At 38.3% G+C, this 15,912-nt stretch overlaps 2 protein-coding genes across 5 annotated transcripts in view; one reads left to right on the top strand and one right to left on the bottom strand.

Moving 5' to 3' along the window:
* The window catches only part of LOC101174433 (netrin receptor UNC5C), a 199,177-nt gene extending 185,402 nt beyond the window's left edge, over positions 1 to 13,775 (top strand). For all 4 annotated transcript variants that reach the window (XM_011479047.4, XM_004072344.5, XM_078953067.1 and 1 more), the window contains 6 exons: positions 830 to 998; positions 4,290 to 4,523; positions 6,203 to 6,352; positions 6,470 to 6,634; positions 8,858 to 9,036; positions 10,851 to 13,775. In XM_011479047.4, coding sequence (XP_011477349.1) covers positions 830 to 998; positions 4,290 to 4,523; positions 6,203 to 6,352; positions 6,470 to 6,634; positions 8,858 to 9,036; positions 10,851 to 11,013 — 1,060 coding nt within the window. In that variant the 3' untranslated portion in view covers positions 11,014 to 13,775. The remainder of the gene's footprint in view (positions 1 to 829; positions 999 to 4,289; positions 4,524 to 6,202; positions 6,353 to 6,469; positions 6,635 to 8,857; positions 9,037 to 10,850) is intronic.
* Positions 13,776 to 15,008: 1,233 nt separating this feature from the next.
* The window catches only part of bmpr1ba (bone morphogenetic protein receptor, type IBa), a 72,634-nt gene continuing 71,730 nt past the window's right edge, over positions 15,009 to 15,912 (bottom strand). Inside the window, exon 14 of the mRNA XM_020705857.3 lies at positions 15,009 to 15,903. Coding sequence (XP_020561516.1) covers positions 15,778 to 15,903 — 126 coding nt within the window. The 3' untranslated portion in view covers positions 15,009 to 15,777. The remainder of the gene's footprint in view (positions 15,904 to 15,912) is intronic.

Genomic DNA, 15,912 nt, shown 5'->3' on the forward strand with positions numbered 1-15,912 from the left:
AAACAATGTGGGGTTCTATTTAATATTTAGCAGGTTGCATGTTTCATTCTTTCTTTTACAGAAAAAATATATTGTACATGAATGCAAACACAGAGAAAAGAATAACAGAGGAAAGGAAAAACAACAAATTTACAGTGATCACTCCCACTTTTACACTTTCTGCTGCCTTAAATTCACTTATTTGTTTCAGGGTATCAATGGGAGGGATTATACTTTTACACTATGCTTTTAGGTCTGTACCAGATTAGGTTTTCTTGCATACTCTGCCTGTATAGTCCAAAGAACATACTCTTTTCAGCAATAAAACTAGATCTCAGTTCACAGGCTAGTAGACCTTGGTGCAGTTTGGCAATAGTATCACAATCTAGTCAGTAGACCAAAATAGTAAATGACAACTGCAGGTGCTTTAAAATGGACAACAGCTGAAGGCTCACAAGCACAAATGATTAAAAAAAAATGTAAAAATGTCGTAAGTAATAGAGTTTAATGAAAGGCTAAATCCACAGGGATGTGTGATATTTTCTTTACCACTAATGTATTCCTGGTCAGTGCTTTTTCAGCAATAATGCCCCCCAAAAAACAACAGTTGGAACTGCTTTTCAGAACTTCTGTCCACTTAGTGCAAAAACAAACCAAAGCAAAACAATTTTGATATTTTTTGAAGCTATCCTAGTGCTAAAGCACCCAAACAGCTTTTTTTTGTTTGCTTTTAACCAGCGTGACATCATAGCACAGAGGTGAAACCAACTCTATACCACAAGACAAGACAATGCAGCCTTCCTGTCACTCCTTTCCACCTTTTCACCTCGCTGTTATCTGTCTTTTCCAGACCTCCGGTGGAGGACATCCAGACAGTGTTGAGCCCAGTGGTAAGCTGTGGACCTGCAGGAGCCCTGCTGACCAGACCAGTGATCCTCACCATCCACCACTGTGCAGACAACGTCCAGGAGGACTGGCTCATACAGCTCAAGAACAGGCTGAGCATGGGAGAGTGGGAGGTGGGTTCTGCATGCAGCCTGTTTGTTTTTCAACTTCAAAATGACTTTTTCGTCGTTTTTTTTTTGGCACTTTCATTTTTTATAGAACATATCAGCACAATATAAACTTTCACAAGTCGACTCCAAGCCTTTTTGAGGTGTTATAAATGGCACACCTACACCGTTTGTTTCATTAGTTTTTGGTCATGAACACAGTGTGAGAGCGGTTTGTGTACTCAAGGCTTGCAGACATGTAGAAGAATACCCTGAATTACACTTACATGATGAGGAAGGGAGGGAGAAATAGGTCCAGCAGTAGAGAAAATGCAGTAAACAGAGAGTGCCTACAGGCTAGTGGAAAAGCAGGGGGTTGAAGACTCCTATCAAAGGCAATTTGTTATGCTCCTGCCATCCTCCTCCTCTCTCATCTCCCTTCTTATGTTTCTATCACTCCTTTTTCTCTATCCTTCTTTTTCATTTCTCCTGTGTCTCCCAGCATGAGGCCTCTACCTCAGCAATTTGCCGAGTGTGTGTATGGCCGCAGTTGTACGTGTGAATACGTGCGCATGTCCTTGTGTGTGGGTGTGGGTGATAAGGCTGTCTTGCAGCATCGCTGTGTCAACAAGGCCCCCGTATGCTGTCTTCTGTTGCTTATCGCAGCTTAACACAATGTCTGCGCACAATTAACCATGCATAGGCTTCACCGCGTGCGTGTCTTTGTGTGCGCACGCCTGAGAGACGGAAGGGGTTCCGAGCAAAGTGAATAAAGTCGAGAAAAATGAAAGTGGGATTTCATCGGGATGTGGATTTGTTTTTCTCTTGTTGCAGTAGAACATTCATTTCTCATCAGAAAGTTTCCCCAAAAAAAAAAACAGGGAGAGGGAGGTAATTGGATTCCCTTCATATCAGTGGGAGCAGCCATGTGTGTGATTACAGTAATAACAGATTTAGGCCATATTGCTTTCCTACCTTTTGGTATTGATTTAGCTCCTCTTTGCAGGAACAGAACTCCACATGAGTTATGGTTCAGATCCCTATTTTTGCATCAGGCATGTATTTAAAGACATGTCAATTCCACACTTTGTTGACATGTATACACTGACAAATACAGCTGAACATGCTGCAGATAGCTGCTTCACTGCACCCAAAAATCTTCTCTGCATATTATGGATTGTCATAACTCAGGCTGTAACCCACAGCTAAAATAAAAGCCAATATAGAGAGTAACATAAAAGCTGCCATAAGATTTTTGATGCAGGACTGAAGAGACTTTAAATACAAATGTAAGAAAAAACTCTTGATACCTTCACGTGTACCATATTGTTTAATATTACAGCCTGTTCATGGCTCAGATTGATAGGTTCAAATACAAATGATCATTTGTAAACTTACCTTAAAGTATATAAAGTATGCTTTTTGAAACACCTAGCAGCACCAGGGACACCGAAGTATGTGAGGAACAACAACCATGATTGTTTACTTGTTTCCGTTAAAGACCCTCTCTGATTAAAATGGTGTTTTTAACACGTCTCTGTGGCATTTTTCCTGATGATGGAGGACACTTACTAAAAAAATTATGACAAATTTGCATTTTCTGAGTATTTATTAATTCAAATGATTTTGAATTAGGAGCAGACAAAAAAAATGCATTTTGTGATGTAGAAAAAAACTTAACAGTTTTTGGATTTTGGCTAGAAACTGCATAATCATTATTTTAAGATCAATGGGCGTGCTTTTAAAAATAAAACAAAAGATGATCAGAGTGGCTCTTTATTATGTTGGTCCATTTGTGTTTTTCTGACAAACAGAGAACCTGTAAAATGTTTTGAGTAAAAGCTGCCTGCTATGTAAACCACAGAGTAATGTGTTAAGTTCCTGCATTGTCATGTGCAAATCCATGTGGACATTAGCACAAGTCATTGCAGTTTTTCTCTGTAAAATAAAGAGTTCCTAATTCAAACTTCGCACAATGTTAGTAAATTAATGTCTGTGCAATCACAATTAACTTAGATAATTGGACCTTAATATAAATTACATACCAGAATATATTGTCTACTCATGCGATTGACTTGCAAAGTGTTCAGGGTGAATCCCACTTTTATCCTACAGTAGCTTAGATAGGCTCCAGTATCTCCATAACCCTGCACATGATGTTAACAGGTGCAGAAGATGAATGAATAAATGAATAAATATATTATCACAGCTACCACAATCAAATCTTTTCACCTGTCCTGTCTGTAGAGCTTTGCGTCTGTTTGTTCAGAATGTGAGTGCATCCTGTGCTTTGCTTTATGTGCACTTGTAAGTAGAGACTAACATCATGGAGAAATGTTTAGTATTTGGTGAAGTAATCCTAACTGACAGCTCAAGATTCATATTTACTGTTTATCATGACAACAATAATGACAAATCTCCTCTAAAAATGCACTTGTGCGTCGTGTGGATTCAGGATGAGCGCCTGGAAATTACACATCACATTCATTTTTCTCTGTGTGGCAACGTGAAACATTTTTAACCTTCCATCAACTGGCTGTGAATGTCTTTTCTATACAGTCTGCTACATACCCTGAAAACAGTTCTACACCCTTTTTAATCATTGTTTTAGGAAAAACAACTTGTCCAGTCGAAACGCTTAAAAGCCATAAAACCTTTGGGTTTTGAATCCAGTCATGAAGGGAGGTGCCTCAGCAGCATTCCTGTGCTCTCAGGCGATACAGAAAACAGCAGAAGGGGAGCAGTGTTCACCTCTTACGCACTGCACCCCTGCTCCTAACTTAAAACAGCTTCAGTTCATCTGTAGCTTTCTCCTTTTTTATTCAGAGGGATCCAAATCTCCAGATTGATCAATTTCCTCAAGGCACGCGTTCTTCTCTTAACCTCGAGTGGATCTGCATGTAGCCAAAGAAAACAGGTCATATGATTGTTGTAAGACTGATTCCACATTTCTAAGTTACTGAATATTTTTCAGTTGCTTTTACTGAAGGAGTTTTAAAATACCGGCCCTTCTGAAGGTTTCTCAAACTATAATTATGCAAATGAAAATATCGAGAGGTTTTTATAGGAAACTGATGGATGGAGAGTTTTCTTTGCCAGAAGCAAATGATGATAGAGCGGCATCCTGAAAGTAGTCCTAAATTAAGTTAGATTTGTTCTCTGCTGAGAAATAACGGCCTACGTGGTTATCCCCACAACAGCATTTCAGAGAAGACATCATGACAGTTTTACCTACCTATCTCGCCGAGCTTGACTTTCTGAAAAACGAAATAAAAATATGTGATTTTTTATTTTTGTGTGTATGTGTCATCCTAACAGGATGTGGTTGTAGTGGGGGAGGAAAACTTCACCACCCCCTGCTATGTCCAGATGGACTCGGAGGCTTGTCACATTCTGACAGAAACATTGGGGACTTACTGCCTGGTGGGCCAGTCAATTGGCAAAGCAGCTGCAAAGAGGCTCAAACTGGCTGTTTTTGGGCCCGTCTCGTGTACGACTTTGGACTATCACATCAGGGTCTACTGCCTGGATGACACCCAAGATGCACTCAAGGTAAAGTTTGAAACTAGAAGACAACTTTGCCAAGATTTTAGAATGCTTTAAATAACCTTGAAGTTATTCAGTATTTTTTTGTTTTGTTTAATGAGATCAAAACTTTGTACCAAAAAGACTTGATGGTTTGAATTTGAAACCTTAGAACCTGTTGCCTCTTCACCTCCAGGCTTTTGGAAAGGTGCTTAGAGACTGTACACAAACCAGGGTCACTCCATGTCAACAGGGAAAAGCACTGGCGTTTGAATCAATTCAAAGCACACATTCAGACACGGGAGCGTAACTGTGCCAATTTAGGTGTGCGGTAGAAAACTGTCCAACACAGCCCTGGGCAATCACAAATACATCAACAAACACATTTTAGCCATTCGAGCTAACCATTGCAGCAGAGTAAAGGGGAGCTTGTTGTGATGGAGTTTACTGAACTTTTGAAGTTTCATAGAAGTCTGCATCACTCATCATCTGCAGCCTATAAGACGATCTCTCTCCATTCTGATTTGTGTGCAATTTAAACACTTTGGTTCAGTTACAGTGCGGAATAACTGGACCACTATGGGCACTGTAGCCGGGCATTAAAGGATGTACACAGAGTAGGGAACAACTTTTAGGTGATAAATATTGCTTCTCACACTGTTTTCCCAACAATCTATATGTCCACTTATCAGCATAACCTCTTAGCCGTCTCCTTAGTAGCCATCTTGCAGCATGTGTCTGCTGTACCAAAATAGCAAGGAAAACGTGTTTTATCTGACGTTGATAAAACTGGTCAGTGAAATATAAAGGATTGCAAAACCCAGGACTACCATTCTTCTTTCTCTTTGCTTTGCCCCGCCCTCGTAATTCCTGACCAATAACTGAAGAGATCTTAAGTCACGTGCCTCTGTTAACAAGCTTGGGTTCATAACAGAAATGGCCGCTTAAAGGCATTCTGAATATAGATCAATCGTAAGGATCTGGACCAAAGAAAGTTGACTCAGTCTGGACCTTTGGACTTACACCCTAAATGTGTATTGAACAGAATGAAAAGTCCCCACAGGACGGCACACAGGTGAATCAACTTCAGCAAAGCCAAAACGGCGAGCATTACTTCAACATTTCAAAACTTGCTTCTAACTGTTGAAATCTGAAACATGGGGTTACAACAGACACTCTGAAAATGTTATTTTTCTGGTGAAACATTTTGTAATTCAGTCATTCTGTAAAGCAACAAAACAACAGCGATGACAGAAGGGGGAGGGAGCAGGAATCAGTGTCTCTCAGGATTGTAAATTCTTCATTGTGTTTCTTTGATATCATTTATCCCTTCTATTAACTCAATGGTATTAACGTTTGCTCAATACTTTGTTCGACTTTCTTCAACGTTTTTAAGCATCAAAAGTTAAAAAGAATGATGGAAACTGTTTAGATACACTTAAACATCAGGGACTCCTTCCTCTTCTATTCCTCTAAGTTGCAGATTTAAAGTGTTTTCAACATTGGAACTTGACATTTCCTTTCAAAGGTTTTCTTAGATCCAGGGAACAAACAGTACAGAAGTGCAATGATATCCTGACAGAAACTTTGATATGAATAACTTAGCTTTTTTTCTGTCTGGGGTTACACAATAGCACTCTCGTTGCTTAGACATGAAAAATGAATGACATCCATCAAAGTTTTTGTCTGTATCTGGGCTCCTGTAGGAGGTTCTTCAGATGGAGACCCAAATGGGAGGGAAGCTTCTGGACGAGCCAAAGACTCTGAACTTCAAAGACAGCACTCATAATCTTAGACTGTCAATTCACGACGTACCACACATGCAGTGGAAGAGCAAACTTATCGCAAAGTACCAGGTGAGGAGGCTGCATTTGAATACATATGGTTCCTTCTTCATGCTTCTGCGTGTACAGTTTAGGAGACCACCTTTTTTTTTTTTTTTTGTAATCCATCATGTGCTTTTGCATCTCCAGGAGATTCCATTCCACCAGGTGTGGAGTGGAAGTCAGCGGAGTCTTCACTGCACCTTCACTCTGGAGAGACTGACTCCAGCCACCATGGAACTCAGCTGTAAACTGTGTGTGCGGCAGGTGGAAGGAGAGGGACAGATATTTCAGCTCAGCAACACACTAGAGGAGGTTAGTTGGTGGAAACGCAGAAATCCTGACACCAAAACCCAACCGACTGAGAGCAAAAAGAAAAGTTGAAGGAGAAATATTCATATTCCCTCAGGTTTTAAGTCGACTGGAACAAAAGAAAAGCCTTCATACCTGTGTGTGACTTCACACTGAGGACAGGGAATTCTTATAAACTTGCATCTTGTCTTTTCTTCTGTCGAAGGTCCAGAGTCACCAAGCTTTGCTTTCGGTGACAGTCGGGGTTTCTGTTATGGTTCGGTGACTCTGTTCAATCATTCATGCAACAGTTAAAGGTCACACAACACAAGAGGAATAACTTGTCTTTGATTTTACAGAGCATTGTAACAGCAAAGTTACACAAACACTTTGTGTGTGTGACTTTGCTGTTACAATGCTCTATACGCATGTGCATAATAAGCCACTTGTACAAACTGCTTTTTTATTTTTAAGTTGTTTTTTTGTTTGTAAGTCAATACACTTAAATGTTTTGACCTTGTTAGGACTTTGTGCAATCAGCTAAACTGAAGAGTCATTGTTCAATAAAGTAAGAAAGACTGGTTGCAGCTTTTACACAAAACACTAAATTAACTTTTCTTTTTTTTTTTTTTTTCTAAAAAGAACTGCAGCCAACAGTTAAAATGTTTGCCACCTTTTTGTGGCTCTTTTAGCTGCTTAACAGTGTATGTTATCCATGTAAATCCTACTACATCCGAGAATTGACAGAAAATTCTAAAATCTTTTAGGAGTAAAGATGTTTTTTAAACCTTTTCATGAAAACTCCATAAAAGATTTGTAAGAATTTTTTTTAATGTTATATAGATAATATCATTTGGGTGTTTTGGTAAATGTTTGCTCACAACAATGTCAGGCTTAGATGCAAAAATACTACCACAAATGTTCAGGAAAGAAAAAAACACCTCATTCACTTCCCATCTCAAATTTGATCCACACAGTTTAAAACGTGTATAAATAATTAATTATCAGCAATGTAATTTAAAAAAATGAATAATGAATAAATGATGAGTTTTTCTCCCCATAAAGTTGGGAAAATTAGCAATACTGTTCACGCCAAAAGTGTTTTTTGACATTTCACGGAGACAGCCATTTTTAAATGAGCAGAAAAAGCCCTTCTACTGCCCCTAGTGAAATGATAGAGTTATACAGACAGAAAACATGCAAGAAAGTGCACAAAATGTTTTATTCTTTAAGAATGGTTTTAATCATTCTAATGAAATAGTGGTCTCAGAAATGCATGTATCAAATATGAAATATATGGTTTCGGCATTTAGCAGACTAAATATTGCTTAATCTCTAAGATTTTTTTGTATATTTTCACGTCAAAAAGCAATATTAGCAAGCCTACTTTTTTTTTTTCTTTGCGTTTTTTCGAAATCTCCACAAATCAAATCAATGTGTTTACATCTTGACCTTCTCTTTCCTAGGATGGTCCAACTAACTGTACTTTTTAAGAGATAGTGTGACTTACATTCATAAAAAAGCTCGTTAGCAGAGGATAAAGCACAGATAACAACACATATTTCTTGGAGCAGCCTTTTTTTAAACACTTGGCTGACAAATTTGTAAATGCTAAACTCTATTCTCCCCCCAGATGCTAATTTCTTTGACTAAAAGTTCTTTATTGCCTTTTTCCAGTTTCCAGAACGTGATTTGACATGATCAATAGATAAGAAAACAAGTACACAAGTGTTGGGCAGTTGAAGGAGCTGTGGAAGGACATCTAGTCTCCTCCAAACACAGATGCTGCTCTTTGATTTAAAGAGGAAACTGTACATAAAATGTAAAACAGGTTTATTATATTTCAGCAGAGTCTGAGTGTCTCTTTACATCAATCATTCGGTCTCCAGTCACATCCTTCTCTGGAAAGGGGCTAAGTAGATGCAGTAAATGGTAATCATTCACATCAACAGTGGCAGTTGTTGTTTCCCTCTGACAGGCCACATTCATTAGTCTGCAGCCTCTTTTCAGCTCAGGAGTGGCAGGTTAATGGGATGAAGGTTTAGAAAGAGATGGGGATCGACAGCGAGAGGCGAGAGTGAGCTTGGAGCAGGTCATCCCTGCTTGTCTCTTTCCTGTTTTAATTTGTAGACAAAAGTGTAATTGGTGACCCTGAAAACCACAAGGAGAGGTGGAGAAATAGTACCACCTTTTATTTACTTTAATTCAAAACATAATTGTTATTTTCCACTCTTTTCATCTTTCTAGGAGCTCCAGTGCATAGACACGTCCCTGATGGACCCAGCCAGCAACATCACTACCTTGACGGGGCCTAACGCCTTCCGTATTCCGTTATCCATCAGACAGAAGTTGTGTGGAAGTCTGGATGCACCCCAGACCAGAGGGAACGACTGGAGGATGCTTGCTCACAAACTCAATCTTGACAGGTAACGTTTGTATTGTTTCACTTTCTTATTTGTTTTTATGCTCCCCTTTCAGATGTTTTATTTGGTTAAAATTAAATTGTTTAAAAGGTTCATTAAGCGGGATCAGAATGTGTGTTCTTAAATGTGCCTCTGATGATAAAATCACAGAATAAACAGAAATAAAATCAAATAAAAAAAGCCTTGTACATCCCTGCGGTCCCACTGTGTCTACGCCGGGCTCAAATGAACAATAGCACACGCAAAAATCAATTTGACATAATTTCATGAACAATTAATCTTTTTATTTGTGGGAATCCTTTGCTGCAGACGCACGAAAAATAAATCTGTTTACTCAATTTGCACACATTTCAGCATCATGAACGTAAATCCCTGCAGAGTCCCCACATAGAAAATGAAATACTGCTACTATGATAACAAAATAGGAGTGCACTTCCTATTTGAATCATGGGCACCATTGATAGTTCTGGTTTACACAGATAATTCCTGAATGGATCACTTAAAAGCAGCCTCTCCTAGCAGAGCCACTTACTTGGAGGAAAACCACTCAAAGTGCACATCGTTGTCAGACAGCTTCTGCCTGGTCTGGGCTACATAACTCCTAAAATTTGTCAAATTATTGTTTATTTCCAGGTCACTAATAAAATATACACTTTATAACTTCAATAAAAGGGAACGATCTAACAAGCATATATTTTCCTTTCTATCCCTGTAATTGATACTTAACAGATGTTTGGCTTTGGCGTCAGGCTTGCTTGGTTTTAACAGCCATCTCTCTTCACATAACTTTTTTTATATGATCTTATTCATAAACAGTCAGCTGCGTTTGCTGAACTGCACTGACACGGCTTTAATAAACGAGGAAAGTTGCTTCGGTTTGTCGCTTTTGCTAAAATACCCTGATATTTGATTACTTTTAATCACAAACTGAAGACAGATCAAGTCTAAAACAAAAAAGAACTGATAGGAATGAAGTTAGCTTTCTGTTATGAACGAGGAAATGTAAAGGAGGATCAAATCTGTAGGAGTGATGGTACATATTTTTGCTTCTGTTTAACCAGCAACACAGTGTGCCTACAGTACAATCATGAGATTTTCAGAAACACAAAGTCTCACTTTTCTCCTCTTGGGACTTTTATCTGATGGATTTTGCATTTCAAAATGACTCGGCGTCTTTGTCAGAGACGGTTTAGACGCGAACCTTCCCTCTGCAATCATTGCAGTCTCGACTTTTGACAGCCGTCACAGCTCCCTGCTGAATAGATGACAGATTTTTGTGATTTAATCATAATTTAAAACCTGCTGATTAGCTTTAGGGGTTTAAGTATTTGCAAAGTCTTGCTCTGGCATGTGCTTGGACAGGTCTCAATGTTCTGGTTTCCCAGCTGCTTAATCATAAACCATCAAGAGGTGCAATGAAGACACAGTTACAAGTGAACGTTGAAAAAGCCTTCAGGCATTATGACCCCCCCCCCCATTCTTTCTCCTATTTTTTCATCTTCCAACTTCTTGACATCTTAATGCAAATATAATCGATCTAAATAAAATGTAGCTTCATGTAGAAATAGGGTTTATATAAATATACACCACATGTGTGCAGAGATTCATAAGCCCCTATTTTAACAAAGTTTCTCACACAAGAGGCCTTCAGCTGTTATGTGTTTGCTCAGCCGCTAGACAGGAGAAGTTAAAAAACAGTTAAAAGGATTTAAAAGTTATCCCCGCCCCAGGGAAGAATCTCTACAAAATAAATTAATAAATATGAATAATCAATACTTACTAGTTGTACTTCCTTCTGCCTGCTTCTTGTCCTTCAGGTACCTGAACTACTTTGCCACCAAGTCCAGTCCGACAGGTGTGATCCTGGATCTCTGGGAGGCCCAGCACTTCCCTGATGGAGACCTAAACGAACTGGCCGCTGTACTGGAAGAAATGGGTCGCCATGACAGCAGCCTCGCCTCCATGACATGTGAACACTGACGAGGCAGCGTGGTTACTAAGATGATGACAGAACTCTGGAGATAATTACTTGTGAATTCTCTATGGTTGGTCCTGCTGCTACAGCAATGAAACAATTATATGGAAGCAAAAGATAAGCCGTCGCCATGGTGATTGAGCACCGCTTAAAGAAAAGGGGGAGCCGAACCGACATGGCAACAGAAGCCATGAGAGATGCTTAAGCTGGTGCCCGAGCTACATGCGCATCTTCTGCGCGCAAGATGTCGACCCCAGGAGAGATAATTCAACATATCAGGAAAACACAAACATTCACATACTGAGAAAAACAAACACAAATATCTCTGTACTACGCAGGTATTTTCTTACTTAGTGCTGAACAGATGAGAAAAGGAAAAAAAAAAACATGCACTCTGATTTTATTTCAGAAAGAAATAAAACAAGAAAACTGAAGGGTAAATAGGAAAATCAATGAATACAAATACATTGGAAGAAGTTCGACTGATGATAAATTCACAGTGAAGCTGATTCTTCAGGAAGATGAATGTAAACGAAGGAAGGATGAACTAAATGAATGAATCAGAAAAGCATAAGGTGATTGAATCAGCAACAGGTGATCATCTGGATGCAAATGAGAGCGAGAGTGGCTCTTCCCTTGGGCCCCAGCTGTATTTATCAGGCCAGATCCGTGTCTTTGCAGCATGTAGTCTGCAGTCTGCACATGTTAATGGAGAGACCTGATTACAGCAGATCTGCAGATTATAGCAGATTCCTTTGTCATAGAAAACAAGGGTCAGTTTTTTACAATTTTGGGTCACAAAGTAAGCAAAGTTAATTTCTTCTTCTAACTAAATGCTAATTTCCAGAAAGATGCAAGTGAAAAGGCCTGTTCACTCAATAGTGGACGCTTGCAACATCTGTGTTTTCAAGATAAACAAAGTAACAGTTCAGTTTGTTCAATCTCACAGATGGATCTGCAGGGAAAAATACCAAAATAAAAATTTAAAAAAAATTCAACAAACCAATCTTCATTTGAGTGCATAATCAAGCATGTCTGTAGTGATGCAGCTGCCGAACAGTTCAGTGGAGTTAAAAAATGGATTTTTTCATCAGATAGGAAGACTGGCAGTGTCACCGCTGTCTGTCATGACTTATTATCAGTAGATACCCAAAAAAACAAACAATTTTTTAACCATTTTGACCAACTTTATGTCATAAAACAAAGTTGCGTTACATTATAAAAACAATATTCATGGATGTTACCAAGGGACTATTGACAAATTGATCTACACTCAACAATTTTAAAGAACCCACTCTTTTGTCTCAAATGTGTAAATATATAATTGTGTCTGATATCATATTTCCATATCAGTTTTTTTCAATCATCATTATTTTTTTTGTAACAGTTTAGTTAATGAGGAGTTTTCCCCAGATTTTCCTGTCATGCGACTAACATTCCAACAAGTATATGTTGAAGACGTTTGCAAATAAGAGCTTAAGATCAACTGAAGTGGCCTATGTAAAATAATGTGTAATATACGTGTAATTTCCAAAACAGCTTGGCTTTGAAAGTGTTGCCTTGACTCGGGTCAACAGTGTGTCGTTTTAAAGGTGCAGTGCAAGCTCGCCATTGAAAGCAGCTTTATCCTCAAAGGGGTTTGGATGTTCTTTAAACCCCTTTTGTTTTTTTAAACAAGAAAACATGGACGTTCAGATAAAGACAGGAGTTGATTTTTTGTTTTGTTTTTTTGTGAAGTTTGGAGAGACGCCATATGTAACTGAACATCAGGTATGCAGAGGAGATTCCAAGGAGTATGTTGCTGAAGAGAAAAGGCGGCAGAAGTGGAGTTGAAGAGGAGGACAAAAGGTGCGGTCATCATCCGAACATGACAGGTTTCACCTTGTAGCCGTCCACAGAGGGGGGGAAACCTTCAGACATTGATTTCTCCTATTGATTTTGCTTGCCTTGTTCAGTCAGTGAGAAATGTGCAACAACAAGATCCTCACCTTCTGTTTGGCTGTAGAAATCAGATGTGGACAACACTTCAGATCCAAAGTCAGGATTTTGGTCAGATTCATGTGTTTTCATATGTTGAGGACCTTGTAGAGATGAGATGGGCTACTTTAAAAAGGTAATCACCAAATTCAACAGCTCAGAAGTGATCAGCGTTACCTGAGTTACCATACTGAAGGAAGCCAGTCAGTCAATAGATGGAATTATGCTTTGATTTCACGGTTTAACGGCAGGATGAACTTTTTGTAGGTGTGAAGGTTGGAGGAGAACCCAAGCAGGCCTCCTGAGAACGATCCTTCACGATGTGAAAATGTAGAAAGTAGTGTTAAGATATCAAAGTGTGTAAAAAAAAGTATTTTCTATTAAAATATGTACAGTTGTCTACTGTTGACTATGTTTGACAAATTTTAGATTGTAACAAAAAATGCAGAAGAGTTAGAAAATAGTTTGTATGTTTCAAGTTTTCTTTCCTGTTTTGTTAAAGAAGTGTCTACTATGCAAACTTGGCATTGGTTATTATGATAGGAGTCTATACCTAGAACTGTCCTTGTGAGTTCATTTTTGATTTTTTCAATACCAGGAGTGGTTTGGCTTGGTTAGTGTGAGACAGTGACGGTCCGTTTTTAGCTCAATCCGGTTCAAACGCTTCAAGAGTCCTGTTCAGTCTTGCTGACTGCTTGCCTCTCTATCTCCTCTAATAGTTTTCTGTACAAAGTGTAAGAAATAATTTTTAAGACAATTAATAAATTATATTTATAAGCAATGCTAATAATATGGTGTGTATTTGGTGGATTTATTTCAAAATATGTCAAAAACCTGCACTTCTCATCTGTTTCTGCAGCAGAGTGGGTGGTTAGAAAAGTAAAATATACAACAAGTGTATTCATAACTTTAGGGTCCAGACTCAAAAGTTTTATATAAGTTTCTTAGTTTCCAAATTCTTCACACTTTTTTCACTTTCATCATATTTTTTTTAATCACATCACTTAAATCAGGTAAAAAAGTGTAAACACTGCTATAATAAAATATGAGGCAATAAAATGACAGACTTTTCAATTACAGTATTTAGTTTGTATGTAAATATTTTTGTCTAATTTATTGACCCCAAAAAATATTTATTTTCATAGTAAATTTTTGTTAAGAGTTGCTAAAATTTTATCATTCATTATTTTAGGTTCTAGAGTCACAAGATTTTAAAACATTTTTCATTTTCCAGATACTTTATACACTTTCCATTACATTGACGTGTTCTCCCTTCCATGACAAAGGTGGATAAAGGTGGAAAGATTTCATGTAATCCATGGACACCAGTGAAGATCACAAATCATTGAAGAAAAAAGGTTCAGAGCACTGTCTAGTGGGTCTACATGACCCAACTCCCAACGTTAAAGTGCCTATGATAGCACAAGGGTTAAAGCATCATCATTTGACCTCTTCACCATCAAATCCAGGACCTAACCAGACTTAGCATTAACTTTAACAAAACAAAAAAGCATTCTGAATATTTTTTCAATAATTGGAGATAAATTCTGGCATGAAGGGGGGACAAAGTGTAAAGAAATACACTAATTAAATTATAAGGCAATGATGATACATTTATCATCAACTATATTTATATTTTAGGTAACCATTTTTATCAAATATAGTGACCCAATCGAAGACAATTATTCACAGTGAATTTGATGTAAAAGCTGCTATAGTTGATCATGCTTTTATGACTTTTTGAGATAATTGTGAAGTTATAAAAGTTTTTTTTTTATCTGCCTTTAATTCTTTAGTTAATCGTAGCTTGTTGCTCTAATTTAGAATAAAGGCAGATAAGAGAACAATTGTTGGTCAGTGAAGTAAAATTCCCTTTCTGCACTTACACGGTCATTCCTAAAGAGGGCACTCTTCTCTTTCAATTACCTCAAGTTTGAATCCTTTTCTTCTATTTACAGCAGGTTTTCGAAAGTCATCCATCTTTATTGTAACTCAAAGACAAATGCAGTCCTATAGAACGTACTTGAACTTAAAAACTTTATTTCTGAACATACAGATTTATAGATTCCAGCTTTTACACGGAGAACGGACTTTTCCAAATTCAGTCAGCCTATCACAACGTACAAACTAAATTAAATTCTTCAGTGTCTACAAACAATATCACAACGAACAAAATAAAATGACAGTAAAACCTAAAAAAATACTTTTGTCTCTTAGTTGGGCCCTGTTGCCAAAAGCAGATCACTTAAGAGTGACAAAAATGTGTTTGCTCAATAATAATAATATCAATAATATTAATAATAATAGTATAAAGCCAGTAGTGGGGCAATGTGTGTTTAGAAAAGAGGTGTTTGTTGCAAAAAAGAATTCATGTGCTTTAAAGCACATCCCTTCATTTCTATCTACCAGAGCTTTGTTTACATGTAGGGAAGCTTTCACAGAAAGCATGGATACAACATTCCACTTACTGGTCAGTAGCCTGTTGGAGTTTCTCTGCAGCCACAGTCACATGTCACATTTCCTATCCAAAACCTTTGGAACATAGGAATCTACACGGTTTTAAAGTCTTCTGTCTAATCTGACATGACGTCAAAAGATGGACCTAACAGAGCCACATTAAGACACGTCTTCATTTGGGTTGGTTGCAGACTTCATGGAGCGTGGATTCAGAGTGATAGGACCCTTGAAGTTTCTTCTCCCTTTTCCTTCTCCAGAAAGCAAGGCTAGCACGGAATGGACCAGAATCCGAGTGATTGTCAGTCGACTTTCTGTGCACAGCTAGCACTGCAAACTCACAGCTTGATATCCTGCGATTCTGACATTTTCGCAAGTGTCTTTTTGACCCGTAGTGCTGTGAGGCGGCAGGCGGGGTTATGGGCCCAGCATTCTGTCATCAGCTTTCCCATCTGCCTTAAACACTGAGGGGG

The sequence above is a fragment of the Oryzias latipes genome, chromosome 9 (assembly GCF_053564925.1).
Source record: "Oryzias latipes strain Hd-rR chromosome 9, Olatipes_Hd-rR_3.1".
NCBI lineage: Eukaryota > Metazoa > Chordata > Actinopteri > Beloniformes > Adrianichthyidae > Oryzias > Oryzias latipes.